This window comes from Dendroctonus ponderosae, unplaced genomic scaffold (genome assembly GCF_020466585.1).
Source record: "Dendroctonus ponderosae isolate FM_Combo_2020 unplaced genomic scaffold, Dpon_F_20191213v2 Dpon_F_20191213_2, whole genome shotgun sequence".
NCBI lineage: Eukaryota > Metazoa > Arthropoda > Insecta > Coleoptera > Curculionidae > Dendroctonus > Dendroctonus ponderosae.
In genome coordinates this window covers 5,400,715-5,414,517 of record NW_026018165.1, presented here as the reverse complement: position 1 = coordinate 5,414,517, position 13,803 = coordinate 5,400,715, and the positions used below count along the sequence as shown (strand labels likewise).

Below are 13,803 nucleotides of genomic sequence, written 5' to 3'. Positions count from 1 at the left end.
TATTATTCTCGTTCATGATCACATTCGTGAATAAAAAATCCACAGGGGTTTTATCTAATGGTCATGCCCCTCAAGCGTACAACTTGGAAACCAAAATTTGCGTCCTTTGGAGATAAATTTTAATAATCCAATCTTTAAATGGAATGAATCGAATAGGTACTTGAAATACTGAAAATAAATTAGTGATAATTTATGGAAAATAATTTTAAGCACAATTTTATTGGCCTACTAGTTCTACCTTCCTTGAAACCATTTAAATAATTGCTTTTATCTAACCTGCTGCAAATCATTTATGGTAACTATTTCCACTGTGGCGCCCTTTATCCTGTTCGCCGTCTATATTCGATGGTAATGTGCCTGAGTTTAGCCTGAAGGAAATTGTGCGAACCATTCTTATAAACAATTAACGAAAACAAGAAATAAACTCATTGTGTTTATCCTATAGGTAATTTATTATCTCAGTACATTACATTTAGTTAGATAAACTTACATACGTGAAATATTCCTTAAAATACCCTAATACGGATAAATAAAACCACCTAAGACTTTCAGCAGGTTTCGACTTCAATTCATTTATGTCATAGCCGGGTTTTGTTTCTGTAATTCAGAAAGTTGTCCAATTCTGGTGCATACTTAAATTTACTTAATATCTAGGTTTGGTAACTTGTATGGTTTTATCCTAAACTAAGCCGATTTTCCGTTTAGCTTGAACTAAGGCTATGGACCCTGCATATATATAAGCTACAGGGCGTAACACATTACATCTAGCTTACTCATAATGGTTAATGAGTACGATAGTATATTAGACGTAATCTAGCTAGGGAAGAAGTAAATCAGCAAAGTGGGATTAAATATACCCTAGTGGTGACATATTTGCACCCTAAATGTGACCATACAAAGAAGCGAGTTTCTTTGCATTTTCTCATCGTCCTTAGTAGTATTAGAAAGCTTACAGTTGTTATTCGTTAGAATGCGATACAAGTTTGATCTATCTCTCCTAACAAATTGATTAATTTTAAGTTATAATATACAGAGATGTCCAAATGGAATGTACGTACTTTTCCATTTGGACATTAAAAGGCGAGTGATCCGTATCAAACGCTCTTTATTTGAGACGTTTGTGTCATCAAGTCAATATGGTATAAATCGGGGTTTGTTCTCATTAGACACGGGTTTGCACCATTTTTGTTGTAATCTTTTGATCAAGTCCATTTAAGAGAAAACATTGATTATGATGCGGCAAAACATTGCTGAAAGTCTTTGGAGATTGCTTAAGACTAGAACATACTCTAATTCCTATATTTAAGTTTATAAAATTTAAAGTTAGAATTAGCCTATAATTAATAATTATTAATAAAACAGCCTATTTGAGGAAACCAAACATGTTATTAATTTGGAATTGAGAGTGGACAATAATAGATGCCAGTTAATCGACTTGGAATACCATTAGGAGACGCGTTGTTTTACTATTTCACTTGCTTTCAGATAAAATAGCTAACAATGTTTGATTCTCAATGTTCATTTGCATGAATCTTGCAACTGCTTTCAGTAGCTCGCAGCAAATAATTGCCATGCTGTTAAAAATGGAGGTGGATGTAAAATTTGCAAACGTCAATATCTCGCAAAATCGCAATTTACTGGAGCTAGTGAAGAGTAAAACATGCAAATGAAAAGATGTAAACAAGTCTGCTATCTTAACTGATTTGATGCTCGGGGAGCAATAGTAACACAATTAATAGTTAAATGCTATTTTGTTGGGGGATTGTTACAAATATTTTATTCTTTACATATCTTTTGTTAACACACCACAAAAGTCTTTCCTTAAAACAACTATTTTATCATGCTAGTAAAATTTGATTAAGTAGGAAAACGATAACAGCTAATAATATTTGACTTTCTGAATTATATTAGTAAGCATAAATAATAGCTGCCTGCAAAAATAACTAAGACATTGAAATATTGGGATAAAAAAAACTACATTTTAAGTAGACAGCCTACTACCACGTCATAATGCAGATGAAATAATTTATATTAATATTTATCATCCCATTATAAGTACTATGCATTAAAGACAGAGTATTTAAACTACATAACAATAGTTGGTAACAATAGTTTGCCCATTTACCTTTGCTAGTGTTTCGGTGAAGTTCTTTCATTATTTAAAAAATCGGAAAGACGTCTAAAGTTTGAATATTCAGGATAATATCGAATATTGCCTGTCGCGAAGTAGTGCTGTTAATTAGTACATTTTTAATTATCAATAATACTACGATCAAAAAGGGTAACAAAAGAATAAATAAGTTAATAAAAAATTCTTGAAAATTCTACATGATGGCACATTTGCCCTTCTCAGCCCACGGGTTATTCTTTTTATCAGGAGCGTGAATCAGTGGGTCGTTTTTTTCATTTTCTTCAACATATTCCCGCATTCTGTAACAAAAACATGTTTTTAATATTTGTAGTTGTACACAATTTTATATACAGTTCAGCACCAATATATGAGCCATTACAGGTTCATTTATGCCGGTAATATTTATTAAAATTATAATGAGTTAATTAAAAATAAACCTAAGCGAGGAAGAATCACTTCGTCTAAAGGTTTAAACCGCATTTTTGAAAAACCAACCTTCAAATGTTTTACACGCTCACATTGGATTATTCTTAATCTAAGTTTCAAATAACCTTATATTCCATAACTAAATAAGTTATGGAAGAAAAAGTATTGGAAGGCAAAGTTGCATCTTGGATTTTAAACACAAGTTATGAGCGTTATTTTTTGGTCAATAAGTGAACATTAAGCCCTAGAGTTACTTTTATTAAGAAAAATAATATGTTTTCTACGATTAACGTTTTGTTCGATATTAAAATCGGATTTCACCATTAAAATCGGAAAGGCATTCCAAGCTAATTTGCGATAATTTTACTCATTTCTCTAATGGCGTCTCAGTTTTTAAGTTCTMATGTTTCGAGTAAAATCACATTTTTTTATCAATAAAATTACGTTACTAAAATTAAATTTATTACGAACTAACTTTGAATTATCATATAGACTTTTTACAACTTAAGCGTGAATTTTAAATGGTTGAAAGGAAATTTTAGATATCAATTTGACATTTTTCAATTGTGTTTACATTTTTTTTATGACTGATAAATGATGATTATGTCTATGATAAATAGACACAAATTTATGACATTATATTTCTATAGTTGTATTTAATGTAAATATCTATTGTCTATTATAACATAGATTATTATAGACATTTTCTCGGCTGTATTGAAGCCGTTTGTTCTTCATTATTCAAGTTGAGAAGATATCGTATGATTATCGCGGCTATTTAAGTCATAAAAGATCTTCCAATGTAGCAACCAATTTGTACAATTCGCTTGCAAATTAAAAAGAAAAAGTCTCTATAAAACTAAGACTTAAATTGAGGATAGAGAAAAACACCTACCCATTCCAAAAACGCTTGATTTATTATTGGCTTTTCAATATATTATTTTAATTTCTTCAGGTTTTCATGGCTTTCAAGTTATATATCTGTACCTAAAGTAAACTCACTGCCTAAACACTTGCTTAGACTCACCTCCTTTTTTGATATACTTTCTTAATAATGCCTTGCAATTGGGACATTAATCTCAAGTTTCTGAATAACTTAAAACTATTTTAAATCCATTTTCCCAATAGATGTGTATATTTACTATAAAATAATAACAGTTGATCAGACAGATTGAATTATTATTTCATAGCTTTTTGGAAACCGTAAGAGATTGCTAAGATATATTGGTTATTAAACTTGGCTTTTAAACTTTTTGAAATTTCCCGTAGGAGCCAATAAATGAACCAGCATTTTGCTTTCCTCTTAGAGAAACGATTCGAATAAAAAATTACAATTTATTACAGCGCCGAAGTGAAATCACATCAATTATTTTATCATGTGCTGGAAATGCCTTTTTATTAAAATTTTTTTAAAAATTATCAACCTTGATAATGAACAATTTTTTTTCACAAGGTTCTTCCAGTCTCATATTTTCGTCCATTGAATGTTTCCTTTCAAACACGGCCGTTTATCTGAAGCAAAGTATTCAGAATTATTTTAAATAAAGAAAATCAGCAGACTAAATTTGGTAAGCAGGACACATGATGTGAGCGTAATTGAATAAATTGAAAGATGTTTCTTTGGATTACTTCCGGAAATTAAAAAAGATCGGTTTCTTGCCTTGCTACTTTGATCTAGAAGGCTGCTAATAATTAGCAGCTTGTGCTCTTCTCTGTGTTTTTGCTCTCAGCATAATCAGGCTCAAATTAAATAAAACTTTCCCGTAAGTGCATGATTAGGTCGATCTGGGCCGGACTGAAAGGACGCAGGCAAGCACAAAGCTGAATTTCAATTCATGCGTGAAAAAGAGAAATGCAGTTCTAATGTTTCCCTCTACTAAATAAAAAGGTAATTTTTATACAGTTATCTTGTAAAACAAAATTTAAAAGCGTTTTTCGGATTCTTTCCACTTTAATAAATTGTATTTTTCGTATTTGACGCAGCATCTTGGCAACGATCTAAAAGTTAAGAGTTTATTTCAAAAAATGAGCGCAACATGATATGGATGTAATGATAGTGATTTTTTCAATACATCTTAATGTTACATTGGAATATTATTTATTAATAAAAAAATATATTTTTTACCATTAAACATTATATTACGTCAAGTATTGACGGTATCTTTGCGAAATTTCCATGGCCAATTGCTGACTGAAACTTTGGAGACATACAATATTTCGTTCTATTAGTTATTGCGCTGTTCACGTTCCGTTACCATTTCACTCAGGAAATGGAGTTATTTCGTTGTAGTTCTTGTTCGATTACTTTTTCCTTAGTTGTAAGTATCAAATAAACAAATGTCTTTTTTTAACACACAACAACTTTTAAAATTTTCCCTTCTGTATTTTTGATTTTTCAAGGTTTATGTAACATCAAAATATGCATTTTCAACTAATTTGAAAATTGGCTGACTTAATTTATTCAATGTAATTTTTACGATATAAATATGGAACTATTTAGTGTTAATTATGAAAGTGGTCTAAGTCAAAACTCTGTGACGCGTTTCTGAACCCCATAATAGGCCACAAATTTTTGGTATCGGGTAATTCCTTTCCACCGAATGATCGTGATTTTAGGTTGGTAGAAATGAAAATAAAAAAAGCAAATTACTTATACAACCCTTAGCATTATTATGAATTAATAGAAAATTATAGAAGAAGAAATACATTTTCGATAAATCGAATGTATATACTTTCCTGACTGTGTTTCAATTCCAAATCAAAATTAATTCCTGGGTTTCAGTCATTTATTGTCTTTATTTATCAATTAAAATACGTTTCGGTGTATTTTTTCACCATCATCAGTTTTTACGTGTAGCGTTGTTGCTGCTTTAAGCCTTGCCATACATTTGGATGCCAAAATGACTGGAACCCAGGAATTAATTTTGATTTGGATAAAACGACTGTCACAGCCATTATTCCAATGAAATCATTAGAAGAGTCAACAAAAAGAGTAAAAAACTCAGCGGCAAATCTTGTTTCTTGGCTACAAATCATTATGGATGAGATTCTGATAAAATGAACCTTATAAAATGTTTTATAAAACTTCTTTAGATTATTCTAAACTTCACGTTTTGGATCTTTCACCTAAAAGAGGAAGACAACAAATATACGGAAATGTTAAGCTACTTCCATTATTCACCATAACTAACTAGACCATTATCGAAGAAAAACATAAATATAATATGTGTTTACTACCATATATTCCTCCAGTCTATCAGGAACATTTTAAGATTGTTAAAATTAAAAACTCGAAATTATAAAAATGGATTACTTTTTTAAAATAATTAATAAATGTTCATCAATTATTTCATTAAAGTTATTGTTTCAAATAAAACACATTGTTCTTATCGCTTTAAGTCATTTATAAGACACTCAGTTAATTTTGAAAATGGCTTAAGTCAATTCCAACTTTAAAAACAATATTTTCGTATAAAATTCATACACAATTCCAAATTGATAATAAATTTCGATTAATCAATAATAAAATTCTAAATAAATAGGTCGCATAATGCAAAAATATTTTTTTAATTTCTATAAATGCAATTCATTAAATATGTCGAAACAAGAAATATATGACTTAGACCACTTTCATAATTATGGGGATAAATAGCAGTAGACCTAAAATGCTAGAAGCAACTATCAGAAAGCAGTTCATTCATTCGGCGACTGTTTAAATAGCTGTTAGCTAACGACACCTATATATTAAAACAAATTTTCATTTAAAAGTTGTTTTTGTTGATCCCAATATACATCTCTTGCGATGCGAATTCAACTTATAAGCCTCGGATCAAATACCAGGATAATTTTCAGTTTCCGACATAAAATCCTACGTTCTCGCATATGCCGAGTGTGTTTGATTTCGAAAGCATTATGGAATGTAAACTGCACGAGAATTTCAATAGGGCTACTGCAATATGCTTTGACGTTTCAGGTACCATTGCATTTAAAACCAGGATTTTATCAGTTAGAATCGAAAAGCGCAAACTAATCAAAGCAGAAACTTTTTTATTGAGCGAAAAATTGCTTGTTAATCTGGTCGATTTTTTGTGCAAATCACAGTTAATTTTCACGTAAAGGTTTCTGTATTGAGTGCCAAATATAAGGTTTTAACAATAACGTTTTAAGCCCAAAATTTGCGTTGTACCAAAACTATGGGGCAGGATGTGTTATCCAGCATATTTACATGTTGGCATCAATGAACGCAACTCATCAATATTGATCAATTAATACATCATTTGAATAAAATATTCGTTACTTATTTCGGACTACGCCAAGGTGATGTTATTGATTGCGAGCGGCTAAAGAACCTGTATCAACTAGACTGCAACAAAATATTTTCAGGCAAGTTATCACAAAAAATCAAATCAGCGAATCAAAATCGATTATCGAAAAAAATACCAATTATTTTGTAAATCGTTGCTTGTAAACCAATTGCTCATATGTATATGGTTTTAATATGCTACTATAAACGCAGTTTTAAAATCACTGTCCCAAAATGAACGCCTAAGTTATAACCAGACGTATATGCGATTTCCCAAAGGATAAAATCTACCACAGCTTATACCTATGTCTCAAAAAGTCGTTCATTCATAGTCCCAAAAGGACCAGCAGCGGGATTTGGTATGCAAACGCATATAAGATTGGTCTAGACTCTGGATCGCGAATTCTGTTGAACATTGCTTGATGTTCTAACATTCGTCCAAGATAATATCCATTTATCACTAGCAGGTTGTTTGGCTTCGACAACAATAGAAACCTTTAAATTTATCTCAAGAAAGTATTCACTAAATTGTGAACTATTGTTCGAAACTCAGCTGTAGTAAAATGATAAAGCTTAAAAGAGAATGGAATTGACTAAGGCGTGAAAAAGACTCTATAATAGGTGTATTCAAATCCGCAGGACGATAAAAAAGATAAAAAGTGAAAATAGTCTTTGTGCTAAAGCTTCGCACCTAACAGTAATAATGAGCAAGTGATTTATTCGAAGAAAGTTGACATTGCAGGTAATTTGCAATGATAAATGCAGGCATTCTGAACTTGCTAAGACACAAAAATATTTTTTTGAGGATAGCTCGAATTATTGCTTAGCTTAATGGATTAGCGTCATTCCAAAACGTAAAGAAATTATCAAAATGATTTGCCCAATTTATGAAAGTAATAACACTTTGCAATTAGATTTTTACTGCTTTCTATCTGCCCTTCTTTGAGGAAACAGTATAGACGGTTCGAATATTATGAAATACATTACTTTATGTGTAATATTATATTTCCTGTTCAAAAAATAGAAATGATCTATAAGAACTATAAAGTGAAAGTTTGCCCTAGAAAGTCGGAAATTGTAAATTTTCCGAAAATAAAAAGAAGGAAGAAATCCTTTACCATAGAAATAGAGTCAAATCTACATTCAACTTAAAGAGTTCAAACCATTTAAAACAGCTATTCTTCAGAAACATAATTCGGCGAATAAAATTGTCCCAGATAACTGTTGCGTTAACAAAAAGGTTGAAATAAAAGCATGTTTTGAACATAATGAAGGACAAAGTACATAGAGAAGTTGTAAGGAAACTGCTACATACAAATAGTGAACCAGATTATTTTCACTAAAAGATGTGAGTAGAGACTCAGAAAACCTACCTGAACATTTTTGCGAACATTTCAGGCATTTGCTACCGTAATTATTTCAATTGTACCTGAACATCAAACATTTCCAAGTATTTACTGAAGTCATTCATTATGTTCTCTTCTCGTCTGTATTCATCAAATTTTCAGCCGCAGTAAAATGCTAGCTTAAAAGCAAATTTAGTGTATTACGGCGAGCATAATAACTCATTAAAAATGCTTTCTAGCTTTCAGCATGATTAAAGAAAAATAATGAAACATTTTCCTTTGTGTTGAATCTTTTCACATACATCAATGCATGTACGCAATCACCATTTAGGACCTTTCAATCATATAGTACAAAATTATTAGAAATTAATTTTACTTTTCAATAACGTAATAAAAATGTGAGAGTTTATTTACTTAACTAAAAAAATWTTTTTTTTATTTTTGGTGGAATTATTAGCGCCCTCATGGGGTTAAAGAAWAATTTTAGGCAAGACGCTAAAATTCTGTGGAATAATTATACAGTTTAGCCAGAAAACCCGTTTTCAACGCAAGACGATCTTTAAAATTAAATTTAAGCAATCTGTAGAGATAAGCCCGTTGAAAGAAAATCTAATAACAATATAACACTATATTGGCCATCAGATTTAAGTTACGATTGAGTAAATCTTTTTTAGTTCTTACCAACACAGCAAAAGCAAGTTTACTAATTTTGCACTTAAGAAACAACGAAAAGTGTTGATAGAATCTAAAGAATCCAGAAGAAGAAACAAATTGATATTGACGAGTTCGAAAAATATATTTAATAGTTTTCCTGAACCCTATTAAATATAGTTAAAAAAAAAAACAAAACGGACAGCAAAACAACACATCCATTGAAAGCACAGCTGAATATAAAATTGAATCAATATTCTGATTCAAACTTTATAAATATTCTGATAAAATTAGTAAATAAAACCATAAGTGTGCCATTAATAATAATGATTAAGTTAGTATATAAAAACATACTGAATGGTCTAAAATCGCGCCGGTTTATAGTGAAATTGCCAAAGTTGATTCTAAGGTTGATTAAAGCAGCGAATTCGAGATAAAATCGTAACGGAAGGCCCTGTTTTCAATACTTTCAATTAATCTTGATTTTAAACTTTACTATATTTGGATGTTTTCTTCTTGCCGCTAAACTTTTGTCGAATATTATATAAAATTTTGGATTTTGTAATTGTAACACATCAGCTAAATTTCCAAGTCCAGTAATTTAATTTCGCACGAGAAACAAAAATAATAAAATTAATATTTCAGAATTTAAAAACAAAGCGAACCGCCTGATAATGTAAATGCCATTAGATTATCTGAGCTACATTTTTTTTTACTTTTTTTTGACGAAATATTTAAAACATATATATATTAAAATGGAACATTCCAGTGTAGCAAGGCTAGTTCTAACAACGTTTTAATAATGAAAAGCGCCCATATTAGTTATATTAATTTCTATATCAAAGTGCTATATAACACACATTACATATGTTCACAAAAAATTCAAGCAAAACCCTTTAAAACCGGGGAAGGGACGTGATTTTTGACAATTGACATATCAAGCTTAATAACCACAACATGCATAAACACATTTTTAAATAAAATGCCTTGATTTAATGGAAAACAATTGCACAATAATGCGAAAAAGTGTAGTTTGAAACTGGACTAATCAGTGCAAAGACAAAACCACTTTAAAAATAGACCCAGTTTACAGTTCCGCGGCCATCGAACGTTGCGAGTGTTTTAGTAGGCAGTAGAAAACAAGTGAGCAATAAAAAAAGCGGTTTTATTTTTCCAGCGCAAAGCCCAGTTTATTTTACGTGTTAAAAAAAATTCTAATTACTTACGCGGCAATAGATTTGGAAAGTGTCCAGCGTTCCATCGACGCTTGATACTTCAGGTTGTCGATTTGCTTACGCAAAGCATCCTTATCCATGGTGGCTAGGGACGCACTGTCCATGACGCGATTCGCTTAGGCGGAGCAGGGCGTCGGAGGATAACGACGCAGGCGTCTTGACGGGCGTCGTCGTAAAATTTCAATATCAGCCGTTGTTTGGAACGGCTGAAATCAATCCAGATTGGATGGAAGCAATCGATGATCGCGCGCGAGCCGGGAAGGCTCCAAAGAGGGCTCTGCATGTGAAATTTTAGCTGCTTTTCATTAAATAATAGTTCGTTTTTATTTTTATGTATATGGGTGTAGATGAGACAAGGCGAGATAAATCTAGAGCAAAGTTTATGACGTCTGAGCTCAGTACCAAGTTGGATAGTTTCACTTTAAGTGTTTTTAAGAGTTTTTGGATATTCAGTTGAAAATATGGCTAATTTTTGTAAATTACTCTTTAGACTAGAAAACTTTATTTCAATTTTTCCTCGCTTTATTAAAAAAAAACGACATTTTCAATCTATTCACATGTATTTTTTCTCATCTTTCTTCAAAGGAAGTTATTCTCTTAGAATCTAATTTCGTGTTTTTGTCATATTTCTTATTGAGTCAACTCTCTTGAATTAATCCTTCGAATTAATCTAACCACATTATTTGGAATTTCGATTAGTTTTCTTACTTCGGTACGAGATGGATATTGGGATTCAACTGAAGTTTTCTTTCATTTCCAAGATACTATTAGGCTCAATAACTTATACTAATTTACTTATCTAATAATTACCTTTTTAAGACAATAATTTTATTTCTTAAATTAAACTGTTTAATCTTAAATGTTCTATTGTAGCAATTTGGGAACAACGTGTCCTTTCATCGTATTTTCATTCTGAATTGCATTTCGTACTTTTTTATTAGGTACACATTGTAATTAATCTGTTATTCTTCAAAGTAAAAAAAAATTGTGAAATTTTAGTAACAATTAATAATGTATACATTTTGGATTTTTTGGTATCGGTGGCAGAAGCTCAAAATTGTCTTAAATAATTCAAGTCACTTTATTTTTAAAATGTGAGAAAACACTATTCAGCACAAAGAAACGAAAAAAAATTAATTACATGCTTTCTTCAAATGAACTGAATGAATGATACAAATGAAACTGAACTGAACTGAAATGAAACTGAGTTTTTGGGTACATTGTAATTAATTTTATTCTTCTAATGCGAAATAATTGTATTTAATGGCAAAATAAGAATTCACAAATGCAAAATAATTGTATTAATTTATTGCATAAATTTGGAATGTTTTCCTCTTTTTTTAGAATAACTCAAACTGAACCTTTTTAAATGAAATAAGTTTTCAGTTGTCGAAAGTGTTACTTGAAAATTTCTTAAATTGATATAAATGAAATAATTTATCTTCACCTTGTGAATAAAATTTATAGTGCCGATTTATATATTCAGATGAAGAAGGGCTCGCTCTAGTTTGATATTTAACTTAGTTTTATTGAAGTAGCTTAAAGAAACATCAGAATTAATACTTTTGTTCAGTCTTATTGTCTTAAAACCAGCGAGTTTTAAAAGTAAAACCAATTTTGATTACATCTTCGAAATTGAAATATTTTTGTTTTTACAAAAAAATAATTTACTTATATTTAATGCATACATTTACTTCGTCGTATTACTTGTTACATCTACTACGTACGTCGTTATAATCAATGTTTCTAACGCCGGTGTTACACTACTGACTTTTTCCGATTTATTCGCCAATAAATACTACTAGTCTACTTTAGACTTAAATATTGATCTCACAATAAATTGGTGCAGTTTCAGTAAAACCAACCTATCATGTATTGCATACACCTATTTTCAAGATCTAAAGCACAATAAAAAATAAGTTAAAACTCCTAATTATGTACGTGTAACTTTACTTCGAAAAATGCTCTCAATATTGTCATTCCACAGATATCAAACAAAAAATAAAACCGAAAAGTTTCAGATCATTTTTACAATTCGCAATAATTTCCGACATTCTCAAGTCCACAATAAATTGTACGATTTATAGATCGCAGCCCGATGCTACTATTTGAGCAAATCTCTGGTAATCTTAAAAAATTGACCCAATTTATTGACCAATAAATCGGGTAAAAGTGCGTAGTGTAAAACCGGCATCAAAGGTATTACTATTTGGCACAAAAATAACTTTTATCTGGTTTATGGTACTTTTATCTGTTTTTCTTTTAATGAGCTCAAACTGATTTATTTGGGAACATTTTAATAATATTTTTTTTATTCAGTTAGCATTAGAACATATTGTATTTATTGACAAAATACAATTTAACCGAAGAAAAACTTATTTTTCACTATTATTTATTTTCATTATAAAATAATAATTAATAATTTTATTCAATGCTAATGTGTTTTGTGTCAAGTAACGGGTAGTTACTGCAAGTGAAACAAAAAAAAAGTAAGTTAAAAAACTAACTTTTGTTAAAACAACAATTTACATTCTATTTAATGCATAATCAAATCCTCTTAGAGATTAGCTTGTACAAGGAAAACAACGATATACGTTTTGAACATAGTTCACCTCGTATAAGTAATCTTTTTTTGGTTCCGTTACTATTTAATTATACCACTATGGCGAACGAATATAAGAAGAAGTAAAAATGCGTATTAGAGCAGAGTTGAAACTGTATATTTTAAATAGATGCTGGAAAAAACCGGTGTAGTCCAAGAGCGCTATCGCTAAATACTTTGTACATACAACATTAATTTCTTAAAACGGCGTACAGCAAACGAATCTGAAGATGTGGCGTCAAAGGCTTGCCACTTTTTTGAAAATATGTTATGTATAAAATCAACAACCTGAACATAGATTTTTACGATTTAATTCAAATATATTTCGAACAAATTTTAGATCTGTATTACTTCACTTCTTTGGTTATAATTATCTGTTTTTATGCAATGTGCAAAGGAAACAGATAAGAAGCAAATATAAACATCCACGATGAAATGGAACAATCAGTCTATAGATTCAGGAATTAAAATCCAAACTAGCGATGTACATATAATGACAAATCAATAAATGAATGAGAGATTATTTTTAATTTGCGTTACCTCTATTCTTCTGAATAAATTAGGTCGAATCGAAAGTTTTAGCGGAAACTGTTTACATACTTTGCAACACATGAAACTTACCAATTGACAACACAAAAACCTATGGTCGACAAGCCAATATAATCCGCTAATATAATTTGAAAACCTTGTTCGACCACTTAGCTTAAATTAAATCAATTATCGCTTAAGAAATATATGCACCTTCGCGATTCTTTGAAATGTTATAGATATGCAAAACGATACACTCCACTAAATCACTGGTGTTTAATCGAAATACCCCGTTTACGGTTACTACTATCATTTTGTGTAAGGAACTTCAGTATGAAACACTCCGTAAGAGACAGGTAGGATTGCTTAAGTGGAAAGTATTATTGATAAGAATGATAAACTGGAAGGGACTTGCTAACTAGACTTGCTGAAAAATGCTACATGTTAATGTAGCATTTATGTTAAGTAATTATGTTAATGAACTGAATGAAAGAATTGTGCCCATTCTAGTTCACATTTCTTATACGTTTCAAACCCCGTAATTAATACTTTCAAACATCTGCACTATAAAATATACGAAG

General features: G+C 30.4%; 1 protein-coding gene across 2 annotated transcripts; it reads right to left on the bottom strand.

Moving 5' to 3' along the window:
• Positions 1–428: 428 nt before the first annotated feature.
• Positions 429–13,582, bottom strand: LOC109538346 (guanine nucleotide-binding protein subunit gamma-e). 2 transcript variants are annotated; one of them, XM_019905551.2, is made up of 3 exons: positions 13,316–13,582; positions 10,084–10,369; positions 429–2,430 (listed from the first exon to the last, which is right to left on the bottom strand). In XM_019905551.2, exons 2-3 carry the CDS (start codon positions 10,194–10,196, stop codon positions 2,325–2,327), a joined length of 219 nt encoding a protein of 72 aa, XP_019761110.1. In that variant the 5' UTR covers positions 10,197–10,369; positions 13,316–13,582; the 3' UTR covers positions 429–2,324. The 2 variants fall into 2 exon arrangements, with proteins under 2 accessions (XP_019761110.1, XP_019761108.1); XM_019905549.2 differs by having other exon boundaries at positions 10,084–10,298; positions 13,316–13,581.
• Positions 13,583–13,803: the final 221 nt, after the last annotated feature.